Source organism: Coloeus monedula, assembly GCF_965178545.1.
Source record: "Coloeus monedula genome assembly, chromosome: 6".
NCBI lineage: Eukaryota > Metazoa > Chordata > Aves > Passeriformes > Corvidae > Coloeus > Coloeus monedula.
The window spans coordinates 52,444,872-52,462,246 of NC_138786.1; the positions used below are offsets into that span (position 1 = coordinate 52,444,872).

The 17,375-nt window shown below is 39.1% G+C and overlaps 1 protein-coding gene across 2 annotated transcripts in view; it reads right to left on the reverse strand.

The window, feature by feature from the left end:
• Nucleotides 1-17,375, reverse strand: part of SETD3 (SET domain containing 3, actin N3(tau)-histidine methyltransferase) — a 62,199-nt gene that overhangs the window by 6,610 nt on the left and 38,214 nt on the right. For both annotated transcript variants that reach the window (XM_082282744.1, XM_082282743.1), the window contains exons 7-9: nt 8,180-8,238; nt 6,206-6,320; nt 1,889-1,963 (exon numbers count right to left, since the gene is read on the reverse strand). In XM_082282744.1, the coding sequence (XP_082138870.1) occupies nt 1,889-1,963; nt 6,206-6,320; nt 8,180-8,238 (249 nt within the window). The remainder of the gene's footprint in view (nt 1-1,888; nt 1,964-6,205; nt 6,321-8,179; nt 8,239-17,375) is intronic.

Sequence of the window (17,375 nt, forward strand, 5' to 3'; positions counted from 1 at the left end):
AGAACCTCAGTGTACAGCCATGCTCTGGATGCCTGCAAGCTTCCATTCCTCTCTAGCTGACAGACACAGTGCTCCCTAAAGGGCTCAGTAACAGCAATGATGCCATTTACTTTCTTTGTCTTCAATTTTATATTAGGACTATTTATCCTAAGCACTAAATGCTTAAATATGATATTGAATTATAGTAAACATCGTACTATATCACACTCTCATGATGAACAGGTGACCTGCCTACATATATTAAGGCAGTGGGTAAGAAGAGAGTTGCTCACCCTCTCAAGTTTTAAAACTACTGTGATAGATCTCATAAACTAAAAGTCACATATCGTGTACATTACACAGTATGCTCTTACACCCCAAGACTGCTCTACAAAAAATCTAATTAAACAGAATGAGAATTGCTTTATTTCAGGCCAGTGTTTGACAGACTCTGTGGACTTCCACTGCGTCACACTTTTTAGTAGTAAAAGCATGGATCATACACTCTTCCTGCTGAAACTGTAAGAAATAACATCTGCATGGTATATTAAAGGACTGAAGCATTATATAATTACAGTGCTTTAAAGATGTCACTAACAGTTAAAGTTTGCACAGAAATTTTTAAAAATCCTGATAAATAGCAGACAAAGTGAAACTACTAAAATAAAATTGAAATATAGGAACCCTCTATAATTGAAATGGAGAGAGCAACCAGAACAGCTATATGACACATCCATTGCCAGCTGTGGAAAATTATAAATTGGATCACTTCTGGAAAAACTGTGGACCCCTTTTAACTCATCACACCACTATTGGAAAAAACAGAAAATATTTGACTACCATAACAAATTCTGAGAGCAAAAATATACAATCACTGTAAACCCCAGCATAGCAATGAGGACAAATACACTTCTGGAAAGATGTACTCAAAAAAGAAAAAATTTCAGACACTTCTTCATTAAAAAAAGATAACGATACGTAAGAAAAATTAAAATCAAAATATTATCAATTGTAAGACTGGCAAAATAATACAGTAAAAGTAATAACTCAGAGGCTGAGTTACAAAACATTTCAGGATGTTTCCTAGACAAAGGCTTTGTCTGGCCATGCTGACTGCACTTCCACAGGCAGTAGTCAGTAAAGGAGTGCTGCTCCACTTGAGGGTTTAGGCTGGCTGCTGACACAGCACAGGGGATTCCTACACTCCTGGAAACACTGCCTTCATGCATCACTAGTTTGGACACTCCATTTTGGTTTTGAGAAGTTCTGATCAAAATACTGGATTCTGAACTGTTCCATGCATCTTTGCAAGACTCTCCTGCAGTCTCAGGATGAAGAAGTAAAAGCATGCATGCCTGTGTGAAAGGGAGGGAGTATGTTTTTAGGGCCTTTCTCATTTCCACTAAACATTGCAATGACAGCAGCATGGGTTAAAATGACTGGCAACTGTACTGTATTTCACCTCTTTTATATGAATGAAGACTAACAAGAAACATAAGCCAACAAACACCACTGTTAAAAAAGACTCTACAATCTACTACTGTAGACATAACTAAAAAATATTTATCTTTGGTCCTTTGGGTATAGCCTGTTACTAAGCTCTTCCAAAATACCAAACTTGGTGACTGTGTATAGACACTTACCAATGATTAAATATTTCAACTAGTTCTCTAAAATACGAGGAATAAAACTCTCCTCCAGTTGGGGTCTACCAAGTGATAGAAAATATTCTGAAAAATGTACATGTATTTAGTTTGGTAGCATTTTCACTCAAAATTAGCACAGTGTAATAAAATTCAAATGTAGCAGGGTTTAATCCACACCACTGTTATTAAAATTTTCTAGCGAGTCACCAAGAGTCCACAGAACTTTATGAAACAACAATAATGTAGATAACTCTTCACACTACCTGTTCTCCAGCCTTGAAATCTTGAAGTGCTACACATTCACACCGGTCATCTTCTAAATTGTAGCCTGTAGTGATCTATCCAGGAAAAGAGTGACAAAAGCACCTTTAGCATTTTATATTTCTCTCTCCCACCACTGACAAATTTTCCTATTGGAAATAAACATTAACAATAGGAATTGCATACATTTCTTTCTCAGCACAATAGAATATAGCTGATAGTGATCACTCTCCAATTCCTGAGCAATCTCTTTTTAAAAAAATTTTTACAATAAAGAAATCTAACAGAGGAAATAACCTACCTGAAGGGAACAGAAGGCTCTGAGGAAAGTACCTTCCATAGACAACAGAAAAAGTGCCATGCTAAAGCCAGCAGTTTGTTATAAAGTTCTAGAGCTTTCAGTCACTCCCATGAGGCCCAAGGGAGCACAGCACTGACAGCTCTATATGCTGTGCTTTATCCTTCAACTGCCAACACATTTTTGATTTCTCAATGAAAAAGGATTAGATAACTGTGGATCTTTAGGGGATACAATCTTCAGAGAATTATAATTTACTTGAAAATAATCCCCTTATCTAAAAGTTAAGTAATACTCTTAAAATGCTAAAAGGATTTTTGTGATGGTAGCAGGCAATGGAAGATGATAAACTCTCTTGACAAACCTGTACTTCCCCAAAAACAATTACTAAACTGTAACGGGGTCACACTAAAGTAAAGCTATCCTAAAAATGTAATATTTTTACCAAGTGACAAACAGCATGTTCTTGAATAGTATTACCAGAGATGCAGCCACAGGATGGAACATAAGCTGCTGAAAAATCAGAAAGCAACTTTTATGGGAGGTAGTCTGAGTTCAGTACTGACAGAGGTAACTTATGGAAAAACATGTTCTGGGCCTAAGGAAAAACCTAAAAGAAGCCAAAGATTCTCTCTCAGCCTTTGAAAATGAAAACATATTTTTTTGTAAGCTGACTGACATGAGTTGCAGTATACCCTGATTCTCATCTTGGATGCAGCGTGTCCAAAGACAGAATTCCTCAGATTATTTCAAAAGCTTGGTTGACGGCTTATACATTAATAGGTTTTGCACTGCTTGCATCATTAAATGTGCATTTGTTGAAAACAGCTGAAACAGTGCTTTCTAATGGAGCAAATCCAAAATATCAGGCCCAAGAACAGGCAGCCTGGCCCTGTAGACACTTGCAGAAACCTCCCTGTGCAGATGCCACCACTGCAGGTCTATTAGCGGGTTTGTGGCATGTAGAGATCAGTAAAGAACACGAGAGCCATGCAACACAGCCTACTGAGAAACACAGGCTGCAGTACTCGAACACGGAAATTCCTCTGCATTCTCTAATGTGAACCACACAATTTAAATTAAGATCTTGGGTTTAGAAAGTTATCCTACCCTGAATGCTAGTGGATGACAAATCTACCTTCCTAGTTCAAATAGAGTCATCTTCTAAAAAATTGTACCTTTCATCCAAAAAAAAAGGAACTCTTGACCTGTCCTGAAATTTTCTTAGTGTGTAAACTCAATGAAATAGTTCTGAATGTGAAAAGTCCACACCAATCCCTAGAAAAGCTGGTGGAACAGGATGCTTTCACAGACTGGGGAAATTCCAGTATTTTAAGAGGAGGATTCTGTCAGCTTAAGCATGCCTCACTAGAGTACTGATCCTTCTTTTAATTTTTTATTTTTGCTTAAAAAAAAACCCCAAAACAACACACAAAACTGAGCAGCACTTCTGAAAGACTTTTCTATAAAGCATAATGGAGTGCTAGACTCCTATTTCCTCTTTCTTTTAATAGCAGTCACATAAGAGAATTAACAGGGTGTTTACTTCTCTTCCCACATGATAGCTGACAAATTGCATCCCTTCAGTTTTATTTCTGAAGCAGACTGATACATGAATTTCAAGTTTTGTATAAAGCATGCAATAGTCTGCTTGGTCAGTGATTAAGGATGGACCCAGCCCAACAGGCAGAATGTAGCTTATTCAAAGCTCTGTCAGAACTGGTAATCAACCTCTGACTGTCAAAATACAATCCCACTAAAGAATAACAATGAGAAATGCATGAAGACAACCATTTTGAAATAGTTTTTAGAGGCAGGTTGATCTAATTAATAGTGTCAGAAGCAAGAAAAAGCTGGATGGACCTTGCTCCAGTTAAAATCCAAAGAGCATTTTATTATCTAGCTCATGGAAAGGGGTCCTGTGGAATAAAGCAAGAACAGGGATATATATGGTAGCTGACTGACTTGAGAAGCATTTTAGCACTACATTTGGAATAAACTAGACAGGGGTGCACTCAATGCCATCTTTTGTTTCTTACTTTCCTGCAAGGAGTAACAATTCCCTTCATGTATTTTAAAGGGATTGTGCTATGATTAGAGCAGAACCCACCCTGATCTCACTCTACAATAATACAAACTACAGTGCAGGCAGCTTACAGTTATCTTAGCAGTCACCCCCCCTCCATTTCTAATAGTACAAGGCAACTAGCACACAACAGAAATAGCTTTATAGTAGCTTTTCTTAGCCCATTACTAATATTACAGTTTTCTATCCTTCCTGAATTTATATCCATTTAAATTACTTTCTGTAGAAATATGAAATAAATGACCGAAACCTTTACATATATACAAAATATTTAAGTTCAGCACAACCGCCTTTGCCCTTTAGGATATACTTCAGCATAAAAAAGTGTTTCCAATCCTGATATACTACTGCATTAGGAGGTTTGGCTCCAGAGGTTGGCTCCATATCAAACCCATTGCTAAACAGCATAATAAAAATAAAAATTACTTTATCAATTTAAATAGAAGTTTGAATGAGTAAAACAACATAAATAGCTGCTCTTTTAATATACGCTACTTAAATTTTCCCCTCACAGAACCTTGATTCTCTTCCTCTTTACTCTAATCCCAACTTTGAAGGCATTCATTAAGAGTTGTCTAATGAATACAGACAAGTCTCTGCGAAAGCATCTGAAAGAGATGCCCAGCAGGAAAAGGGTACAGGAAGTACTGATGCTTGCAGCTATGACTTATATTACAAAAATACACATTTCTGAATTTTAAGCAATTTTCTTTATACTGGAGACTCTCATATGAACTTTATTGCTAAATCAAAGCTGTGAGATTGCATAACAAATAGGGAAAGGCAAGAATCACTGTTAAAGAACAACACGTAATCACCTTGAAATAAGGAAAAATAAATAAATAATAAACCCCAAACACTTGCAACTTCGTAGCCTAGCCTACCGTGCTGTAATTGATACAGTCATAGTAACACTAAATTAGCTAAATGTCAAGTGAAAAACAACTTGCTTTACAGTTTGTTCATTTAAAATAGATGTTTTTTATACCAACAGCACTAACACATACTGCTGTCCTAACACTCAGGTCAACCCTCCCACAAAAGAATCAGATCACTTGAATAGTATGGTCATACCCAGCGCTGACAATAAATAATATTATCTACTGGAAACACAAGTAGGGGGTATGACTTTTGAAGCATACATGAGTATGACTAAGTAACACTGAAAAACCAGCCTCTCTGGGTTTCCATTTCCTCATCTCAGCATTAGCTAGTCTGTTAATGAAATCAGAAATCATCCCCTGAACGAGCGCACGTAAGCCAAAGTGTCAGCAGGTCTGACTTTCTATATACATATGTCACCTTTTAAATGTTTAATATGCCCTAAAGTAGTATTTTTGCATTTTGTTTCTTTGATGTAGTAACAGATGTACTGTTTTTGTTGAACTAGGCTTTGTTCTTGTTGTTGCTGTCTCTATAACAAGGCTCTTTGGGCACGGTTAGGAGAGCAGGCAGTATTTCTTAGTTGCAAATCTCTAACCACTTTCCCTAGTGGTAGCTACAAGAGGCAACCTCCATCAGTGCCCGCTTTCTGGTCTCAGAACAAATCTGTCCAGTGCTGTGCATCTTTATCAGCCCATGAGAAACAAAGCTCCATGTCAGGAGACTATTCAGACTTGTCTGAACAAAACATTTCATGTAAATGAAAACTTTTAAAAGTACATTATATGCACATAAGACATAACTTTACACAAGTATCCAATCACTTGTAAAGTGTCCTCTAGATGAAGAAAGCTCTCCCTGAAAAGCTATCATAAGATATTTGAGAAACTGACAAACCTTTCTTTCACATATTAGTTTTTTAGGGTCTCTTGGGAAGATAACATACCTGTGTTAAGAAGCATAATGGAAAGTGTTACTTAACTGTTCCACAGTAGTTGAAAGGTGTAATACTTAAGCCCTAAAGTCTTTCACCAACACTGAATAAATCCTTACCAATCCATTAGTATGATTACACATGTCCCATAAAGGTATTAGAGCCAGTGTAACTCTGGAACCATCTTCTGTTGGAATCTGGTTCTGCCGTGTCATAACAGAGGAAACTGCCCATCTGCAAAAGTTAAAAACACAAGATGGTCAATGTTCAAAGCATTAAAGTATGATAGGCCATAGTCCCACCTGAAGCCATCATTTAGACTGGGAGTTTCCAAATGCAGTTTCCTTAAAGATCACACTGACTATAGGAACAGCAGAAGGCAATACCACTTCCAGGAGAAGCAGCAGCTCCCAGGTTTCTGGGACATGCACACAGAACAAATCCCAAACCAGGACTGAGATCCCTCCTCTCTTTGCAAGAGAATCTTCACACTGTCCATTGGCTCCATTCCTCAAGCAGGATCCACTCCCTATGTAACCTTCTGCTTCCCCAGCCCTTCCCTGCATATGTATCTCACACTACGCATCCCAAACCCAGGGTCACCTGCTCCTGCAGGTTTTCCTGCTGGGCAGCAGGAGCTCTCATGCAAACTCTTGTAAGACCCAGGATGTTATTTTCCCTCTCACTCTCTAAAAAGCTTATGTCCTGCATGAACTGGAAAACAGTGCAACCACCTGACACATGCATGATCTTTTGGGTAAGTGTTTCTCATCAATCTGCAAGCTTTTGGCTTAGGCCAGTATTGCTAAATTTTCTGCTTAATAGAATTGAGAGGGGGGAAAAAAAAGCCACAACATTCCAAACAGATATCCAGGTAAAAACCATGAAGAGAGTATCACATAGTTCTTTTGCACATGGACATCATTCAAAACCCTTCTAAGTCAGGATAAGTAAATGAAATGCAAGCTACCCTTTCAGACATAAAAATCTTTAGAAAAGCTTAGAATTTCAGTAGTCTCTAGAACTTCATTTTTTATTTTATACCTGACAAAAATTAATACTAAACACCAGTGGGAAAAACGAATCTTAGTTTCATTATATTCTGGCTTTAATACATATATGTGTTGTGGAGTTTTTTGAGGGGAAAAAATGATGCCACTAGGAGAAGGTCAAAATAATTTGAATTCCCACAGATTCTACTATTAACATGCACTTAGTATACAGAATTAGACTTTCTGAAGGATTTCTTCAGAAGGACTAGACTGCTAACAAAGACAGTGGCAAACTGAAATCTACCTAATTTCTAAAAAAAAGTTAAATTGTGGATAATTCTGACATACAAACACTGCTTGAAACAGAGTAACAATATGCTTCTTGTTAATTGCTGCAATTTGTCTTTAAAATTTTGGACCACTTCACATGTAAGTTGGTGTGCTTCCCAGTGACCCTTTAAATGAAGGAGGCATGCTTTGGAAATCCCACTTTCATAGACTTACCCACAAGTACAACTAGGCTAAAAAATCCCTCATGAATGTCTTTTATTTGTGCTATCTTAACCATGTAACAGAATTAAAGCTGTCATTATCTTAACTGTTATTCTTTTTATCTTAATTCTGTCACCCCTTATAGCACCTCCAAGTGACACTCATGTTTCATGTGTGCAACTTCCATTCTCCAGCTCTCCTGTTCAGCAGCAGCTCTAGATACTAACTTTTACTAGTATGTGCTGGTAGAGCCTTTTATGAAAAAAAAAAGAAAGAAATGAAAAAAATTTCCCCAAACCCTAAAAGTCCTGCCACATCAACTGAATTATTTTCTTAAGAAACAAGGAATTACCTTAGTAATCTGACTATGTGTGCCAGTTGGCTAAACTAACTGCTTATAATGAATGACTATTCCTTTGTAACAATTAAAATCTGCATATTTATTTCACTTTCTTCTTCATTAAGATAGTGTATTAGTATCAAATCTTACAATTAACGTTTCAGTAACGATAAGGCTTTCCCAACAATGAGGAATTCCAGGGCCCCATAGTTTACCATAGTAAAAAAAGAAAAGAAACAAAGAAAAAAAAAATTTAAAGACAGACCAACCTGTAGTCGTCATAAGTGAAAGAATCCTTTAAGGGCAGTTTGCTGGCATTAGGATGGGTCTGCAAAATATAAGTTGCATAAAAAGGTGAAAAGAGGAAGAAAAGAGAAATCAGAAATCAGTCAGCAGAATTTCATTATTTAGCTGCCTAACAGATCCTAACAAGAGCCAAATGAAGCAGGAGGCGTCCAGCCGCGCTACAGAGGGATCATCATGCTATTATGCTCTCATACATCACTGTCAACTTAATTTGTTGTGCCCAGCAGCCGCCATAAATCTGTTTCTTCATATTTCAAGACTGGAACCCACAGACATTGTACAAAAAAAAAAATAAAATTTAAGGTGGACTGAGTATGTGAAGGTAAAACACAATCCAGCCCTCGATGCACAGTGGGGGAAAGAAATCAGACAATAAGCGTACATTAGCTTTCACCAACTTCCATATTTTCCTCTCCTCTGGGATATCAGTGAGATATTTCACAAATGCAAGGAATATTATACAAGATTTTCAATTCTTCCTTGTTACCTGTAACAGTGTTATTCAGTAAAGTTGCACTACACCTCTGAAACAAAAACAGATTATAAAATATTTAAACGGCTTCGGTGACAAACACCAATTAGACAGTATCTACATTAGCCCATCTACACACTCTCCTATCTAAAAGTGGAGCCGTGTCATTTGTGAATGCATACTGCAGTTCTCATTAACAAGCAAACATTTAATTTCTAAAGGCTTTAAGAAGCTCTGATAACAGTTATTTTTCTGATTAATTAACTTATTTAAAGTCTTGAAAATACAGGTAGCTTTAAACCCACATTCACACGTTTTCTTTAGAACTTTGTTCCAATTCACAAATGGAAAGCCATAGCAGCATAAATTTTAATCTTCTGGTTCAATTAGGTCTCTGAGATGAATTGAAGCAAATGATCAAACGGTTATTTCCGAATATACAAATGATTTTTTGCATAGCTCTATCTTTGCGACGCTCTTAATGCATGAAGCTCCATGTAGTACGCAGTTTTTTACTCTTGATGCATTAGCATCACAAGTGCGTGGTAATTTATCATTTCTCACTGTAATGTACTTGCTGGCACTGTGTGCAGGACAGTAGGGGATGAGGTAAAAGTGGCTCAAACCGTAAATCAATTAGAAAACAAAAGCTTGTGCTCAGCGCGCAATTTTAGGCAAATTATATATTACAAAAGACTGCCAATTGGGTGTGAGGTCCCAGGTGGCTGCTCTGCCTCAGCCCCTCCGGTTAACCCTTGCGATGGGCTTTCTCCGGAACACGACTGAAGTTAACAATTCCAGTGGCTCCTGCCCCTCCCCTCACTTTTAATTTTTTTTTTTCTTTTTTACAGCACTCTACGTTTCCATATGATTTTCACTCACATCGATGACACGGTCATTGTATAACAAATCCCTTCGAATTTAACTGTAGCAACACGCTGTACAGTTGTTTCTTCTCACAAAAACACTCAGCACAAACCCAGGACTGAGACCCGAGCCAAGACATTTCAGGCGGCACCTTCCCTGCAGGACAGTCCAGACCCGAGTCCAGAAATGAATGCAGAAACTCAGCATTCAGCTGGAAATAATTATTACAAACAAAAACCTCCCTATAGTTTTCATTTATGACACTCTATTTTCAACTCTTATTACTCCTATTATTAATCTATTTTGCAGAAGCTCGATAAATTAAGCAGGGAAAGACAACACCAACACTGCGAGTATCAGCCCCTCCGTTTCCCTTTACAGCACGACCGCGTTTCCCTCCGGCCCGTGGCGATCGGTGTGAAGAGTCGGGTCTCACTGTGCGCCTCAAGTTTACAGCCGGCGTTTCGCATTTATGCCCCGGACCCTGTGGGTGCCGCTCCCCGCGGCCCATGCCCGTGCCCGGGCGCTCAGCCCCGCTCCAGCCCGGGCCGGGCCCCCACACCGCGGGCCGCGCGGGCCAGCACTGCCCCCTGCCGGCGCCGCCGCGCACTGCTCCGCTCCGCCGCCAGCGCCGCGCCCGCTCCGCGCTCCTCCCGCCCGGCCCGCGGGGCAGGCGCACGAAACCGACCGCCTGCAGCGGCCCCAAACCCCGTGCGGAACAGCGCACCTGCAGTGTGAGCAAGCGCCCCCGGCCCAGGGCGGTCCGACCTGTTCATGGCAGGGGGAAGGCCCCGGGAACGTTAGCACCCCTGTCTGTCGCCTCTGCTCTCTTCTGCTTTCCTCCTGCCCCTCAAACAGCAAGCAGCTTTTAGCGGAACATGCTGTTTTTCCAAGGGTAATAATGACCATGGTCAAAATGCACTGGAAGTAAACAGGCATCGCATACATTGCAGGGGCTCAACAGACAAAAAGCGACTGCTACAGCCGCTGCGCCCCAGTTCCAGCCCACACTCCATTCCGGGAGCACCAGCCAACAGCCTCGACCCGAACTTGGAGCAAATAACCACAGGATGCAAGATATATACACGTTGTCATTGTCCTCTCTGTAGGAAACGTGTATTAGATCAGTGGATTGCAGGGAGATCAATGGCTCATTTCACACAAGCAGTCCCCCTGTAATAGCCAACTTGAACACGCAGCCCATGGGGAAAAGATCCTGGATGCCACCAAACGCTCTGCCACCCTCCCCATTTGTAAATCTGTGAAACTTCGGGATTGCCCCTATGTGGACACCATCCAGACATAATTCCCATAAAACCAATAGTAAATTACAATAAGGGACAAAATATATGGTCTTTAAAAGACACAGGGCAGAATAACATCCCAGCATATGTAATTACCATATTTACAACATTCCATGGTACAATATTCTAGTAGCTCTTTTAAAGTTAAGATACGTCAGTATATTCGATCATGTTAGATTTCTGACTTGGTCTATTTCACTATGTAACTTAAAAACCCTATAGATTACAAGAATCTGAAGACACACAAAAAAGAACAATATTCTGATTAAAAATTTGATTTAGTATGCAGCTTCTCTTTATAGTCCCTTGGTAAAAATGAGATCTCCCTAACAAACACTTAATAAAACCTGTCAATATATCTAGAAAGAAAAATGACACAAATGCATTAAGTATTAAATACCCTTGAAAAAAGTCACATATTCCATGAATTTTTGATGTACTATCTTGACATTAATGTAAAACCTTGATATTTATAATTGACAGATATTTAATAAAGTATAGAAGATGACTGCTGTGTAGCATGCAAATTGCTCAGACGGCTCAAAAAAGATACAGACATATTTAAACTAAACAAACACTTAATACGTAAAAAAAATCAGATCTAGCTTTTACAGGTTCACGCAGCTAGGTCTCTACAGATTAGCTTTCAAATGTGACATTATCCACTACATGAACCCTAATTTTAACTTACCAAGTCTGTATGAAGTAGTTTCAGAAAGTTGGGAGGGGAAGCTTTAAATAAAAAATGGGAACATGAAAATGTGAATATATTCATTTAGATGCAGGTCCTGACATTCTACTGAAAGAGTTATTATAAAGAACAAATACCATCTATTTCGTTACCCTTTCTGTGAAAATATTGTCAGAGCTGGCAATCAGGGTGATGACCACTGCAAAAACAAATAGTGGCATGCTGAATTTCATTTTCCTCCTGATGCTGCTATTCCTAAAAAAAAAAAAAATGAATAAAGAAACGGTTTTTTCCCCTTCAGTGTTCCAAGCCTTCTTTGAGACAGTTGGAGGATATCTCAAAATAACCAGAAATATTAAAAAGTAACAGTGATTGCTGCCAGATTGTCTGCAGCCACTGTGGAAAGAGACAGACTGTTATTCTAGTCACCTAAAACACTATCAGACTAGAAGACAGTTACTCAGTATGGCAATCACAGGAAGGGGGGGCGGGGGGGAGAAGAAAAAAAATTTAAAAAATAAAAGGACACTTCCAAACACTGTTTCTCTTTCAGTGAAGCAGTAAAATATCCAGGGGTTCATGTCTCATGTTTAATGCCTCACAAACAAGCAACACTCCTGATGTGCCATAGGGGCCTCTGGGTTATTAATTTCTCCATCACACTTTTAGATGGATATCACAAGGTAATGATTCTCAAGTCCCAGAAAGTAGATGCTAAAGGACTCCCATTTTTGAGGGCTTGTTTCATTTGAATGGCATGAAGGCTGCGGTGTAAAATAGGTGGGTGCCCTTCCAGCTAAAAAGCCATCACAACCTTCACTTCTGCTTTCCGGCCTAGGGGCATTCACCTCCCATCAAAGAGTGGCCAGACTTCTGGAGACAGTAACCCTTTTCCCTATTCAATCACAAAAAGCTAAAGCTCATTTATCAGAGCTCCTAATCTTGATGGTGAATTTCCATTAAAATTGGCTTAATATTTGCTTGTTTACCAAGTGATGCAAAGAACAAGTCCAATTACTGTAACACACAACACAATGTCTGAGTAGAAGGAAAAATTAAAGTTTACATAGTCTTAAATTTGTGTTCACATCTACACTACTAGATGCCTTGAAAAGAGCTGATGTATTTTTATGTGAAGTCATATTGACCAGTATATTCCTTTGTGCTATTAACCCTTGTATAATCCAAGAAAGAAAAAATTACTTTAATCACTAGATGGGATCAAAGCTAGTTTTTTTTTTAAAAAGACACCACCTCCAAGCTGAGATACACTGATCATCACATCCATCCACTATTCCACTGTAATTCATAGCTAAAAAAATGTTTTTTTAAAAAAATCCTTGTTTTTGTTGGTTTCCTGAATTTGTAGACAAAGAAATGGTTGGACTTCTGTGAAGACTATTTCAAGTACTCACAAGTCCAAGGCAAAGTTATGGGCAATCACTGCATCAATATCACTAAATCAGATTTCAGTATTCTCAGAAACCTCTTATATACCCATTGAAGTGGAGACAGCTCTGCTTCTACCCCAGGAAACCATCATACCCTAGTGTTCAGATTATATTGAGGCCATCACTCCACTCCCCTCACAGCCCCCAAAAACATTAAGGGTGCTTGAAACAGTTAAAGCCAAAACCACTTCAAGCTTCCACCTTGTTAACTTTCATTCCTTTGAACATAAACCCCAAGGGTTAGTTGCTTTTGACCAAACAATTTTTTTCCTCCTCTTCTTTGCAGATTCTTCCCTCTTTCCACTGTACTCATTAACATGGGGAGATTTCGTTATGAGCCTTAGTGGATGCTACTTGATGGTTTCAGGCCAATGTGTAGGTGTACAAAAACACAAACACACATACATTCAGGGCCAGAAGCACGAAGATCTGTCAGCATTTGCTGGTTACTGTCCCTTTCCCAGCTCTGGAAATCCTTTGAAGCAGCAGCCTTGAAGAGAAACTCCTCTCTGTGGAGCTGCTGAGGCTTTAACTGCCCTAAAGCTAAGTAAAATAAAGAATTCAGAATGGAGGATCCTAGTGATCTACAGGGAAACAAGAATTCACTTTTTCCATTGGACATATGCTGCCTAACCTAATGAGGGAAGCCAGTTCACTGTACAGGACAGGAGACAAAACCAAAGATTATTTTACTTTGTAACAACAGTTTATAACTACAGAGGCATGCTCTGGAATATTCAAACAGCCCAATTCATGAAGCACTAGGAATAATGTTCACAAACCTGTGTTGTTATATGACCTCTCTAACAGAAAGATAATTCTACTTTGCAAAATCTAATAGAATGAATCTTAATATTAAAAAAAGGTACTACCGGATTGAAACTTAATAAATCTAAGTAATATTCTTGCTTAATTCTTTATGTCAGCAATTTTTATTTACTTTCTGCCAATATACACAAGAAAGCACTGTTCCAGACTATTAGGGGATTCATGCAGCGGAAGCAAAGTGGAATGACTCCTTCTGGTGCAATGGAATTTAACTGTGCGGTCCCTTTTTCTGTACCTTCTACCTGCAAAAATTGTTCTTCGTTAATGAGACAGCAGTGGCACAACAGACAACTCAAACCATTAACTATTAACTCAAGGGGGTCTGAAGGACTGACAACCCACTTCACATACAACATGGACGGTACTGTTTGGCAGACTGAGTACACAGAAACAACTCTGAACTGACTGCAGCTGAGTACCCTGCCTCCAATCCTGCGCCATCTCCTTTTTTTAGTAGAGGCAAGACAGCCAGGAACTCCTTAACATCCACTTCTTGATTGCTCCATTTCAGAATACTACTTACTGTGTATATGTGTATGCATACATACACAATTCTGAAACATTATCTTTCCCAAAACAGAAGACACTCAGATACAGCATTTAAATAAGTGACCAAGTTTTCTATACCTTTTCTTGTCCTTTCACAAAATCACTTAGAGCTGAGTGCAGCCCCATTAAGGGCTGAAGTGGGAGAAGCTGGGCTGAGATTAGATGTGTTTTGCAATGAGACAGCCTCCAGAGGCCCTCCCGAAGCAGTTCTCATAACAGAAGGCACACGAGCTCCATTATCTCCTGTGGTAAATCTCCTTGCGAAACAATAGTTTATTGTTCATGTTGAGCCTTAGATTTATAGGTTCAGTCTGCAGTGTTTCATTCACACAGGTACAGTAAGATAGCTACAAAAGCCAGCTTCCTTGCAAGAGTCCATGTCTGCATACCACAACATATCATTTACTCTCTTCCAGAGAGGCTCTTCCAGAGGTACAAAGTTTACCTTGAGCATTTTTCATTTCAGGAAACATTTTACCTTGTTAATTTCAGGAGCTGGACTTTGATGACCCTTGTGGGTCCCTTCCTACTCTGGATACTCTATGATTCTGTTTAGTGCAACACACAGGCACTGTGTTCATGCACAAACTCATCCCACAACTCTACTATTCATGAACTCCACTATTAGGTGAATCACAAGCCACAAATAAAATGCTGTGATGGAAACCCTGAAAGAAACTGCTTTGAAAGGACAGCAACAGTATTTCCTATTCACAACCACTCACTCCTCAATCAAAGAGTTTGCTAACAAGCATTAATATAATGCAGTATGGCCAAAGTTTTGTTACCTGTGAATCAACTACTTAAGTTACCCAATAAATCATATCAGAAGCCACTTAGATGGAAGCTTGGATCATGATCACCTCATAACCAAGCTTTCACAGGCCACGGTAACTAGAGGTACTGGGGCTGCAGTGGCACATGCATCCAAAACTAAAAACTTATCATTTCCTCTTCAACTCTCATTCAAACAATAGTACAAGAAAATAAACTTTGGTTTACTTAGCAACGTATCAATGTCCTACTGTGTGGAGTATTAGCATTGGGTCTGACTGAAGAGGATAATCCACTTTGTAATTTAGTTAAATTACTAATTTTAACAAAGATAAGTACCCTGTATAATTTTGCAGTGCTTAAAGAATACATCCTTTGAGTATTCCGCTCTAAGAAACATCAGCTTGTTATAATATTTTAAATTTATGGAACATTTGTAACTGCTGTTATATCAGGAAAAATATTAAATCTGCACAGTAAGTACAAACTTTATATGAGAAAGTATACTTGTAAGTCCATGATGATCTCCTGATGTCTGCTGAGGCACTGACTTCCACAAAAGACACAGACAACATCTCTGGGGATAGACTCAAATGTCCCAGAAAGTGCAACTCAGTAAAAAAATAAAAATAAAGGCAACTAACAGAAAAGCAAACAAAAAACTGTCTCCACTCTATTGGCTGTAAAAAGAGATGCTTATCTGCATTCTCAACCAGGAGACTGGTTGAGAACCCCATCTTCAAAAAAATGTCTTAAAAGCCCATACTACTAACAAGAGAATGTATTATTCCTCCCAAATGTGGTTTAAACTGTGCAGAAACAAATTTTGTTTTGCACTGGCATATACGCTTTGAAGTACATCTCTGCTTCTCTAGAGGAAAGGAGGCGTTTAGGCTACTATAGCCGAATCCAATCCATTCAGAATATAAAATAAATTAAAACCTGCTGATTAGGAGATGTTAACAAAGTCTGCACGATGAAAGATAACATCTATATCCAAAATGAAAGATATGTTTTATCTTGTCTGTCCTCCAACTTTGAATCATTTTGACTGTAAGAAATAGCAGACACCAAGTAGGACGTGCCTGTACTTCCATCTAGGCCAGCACGGTCCAACTGGTGCCCATCGTCTGAATCTGGACCACAGGATGCCTCCATATGGCCTGCCACCTTTTCCTTGGAGGAGATAGGGAACAGCTGTTTGAGGAGCAAACGCTGCCTGAACAGCCAAACACCTCCTCCTGTGTCCGGCTGGCTCAAAGCCCAGAGCTGTCGCCGTGTTCCTGTGGAAGGCAAGGAAGGAATGGGGGAAGAAGGCAGCAGAACCTCCCACCCACGCAAGGACTTGAGCTCTTCATCTGCCTGACTCGGACAGACGCAACCCAGCAAATCCTGGAGCTGCTTCTGCCATGGAGAGGGGCAGCCACAGGAATGGCCCAACAAAGCCCCAGGATCTGCTGCTACTGTCATCATAGCTGGGGGTGGGATATACCAGAAGTGACATAAAAATCAGGAATTTGGCACATGTTTGCAAAGTCTAAACCACCTTACAGTAGATACACTAAGTGGTACAGTACAAGCATACTGTCAATCTTCAATCTGCTGCCAGCAAAACAGATTAATACAATATTTTGGCCTTCACACAGAGGAAAAACACAGAAAAGCATAAATATATTTCACTATTAACTGCCTATTGATTTCTTATTGGTCAAGAAGAACTTGGGCATTGAAATCCAGACAAAGCAAATTAAATAGCAACACTATTTTTACCTTTGCAACTGCCCACACAATGCAATTTTAAATCTCTCCTTAAGGTGACATGAATAGTAGACAAGTAAACAAAAGGGAAATATTTTACAGGGTTTACAACTGTGCCATCTTTCTTCCACCCATTTTTCACAGTGTTGCTGACATAATTTCTGAAAAAAAGCTATTTGACTGGCATGCCAATGAGAATAAATCAAGCAGGGAAGAAAACTGAGAATCCTAAAGACCTACCTTGTACAGAAACAAAACTGAATTCTGTTTCAAATACATTTGCTTTTGACTGCATATTGGTTGAAATCTTCAGATGCATTGAAATATTCCCTATTATATCAACCTAAAAATAATAAGCACCTTCTGAATATTTGAATAGGATGTTTTAAAAGACAGTATAGTTGTCTGCATTCAACTCAAATATCATTTAGCACACAAAAGTTAAATGGCAGTGTCTTCAAGCCA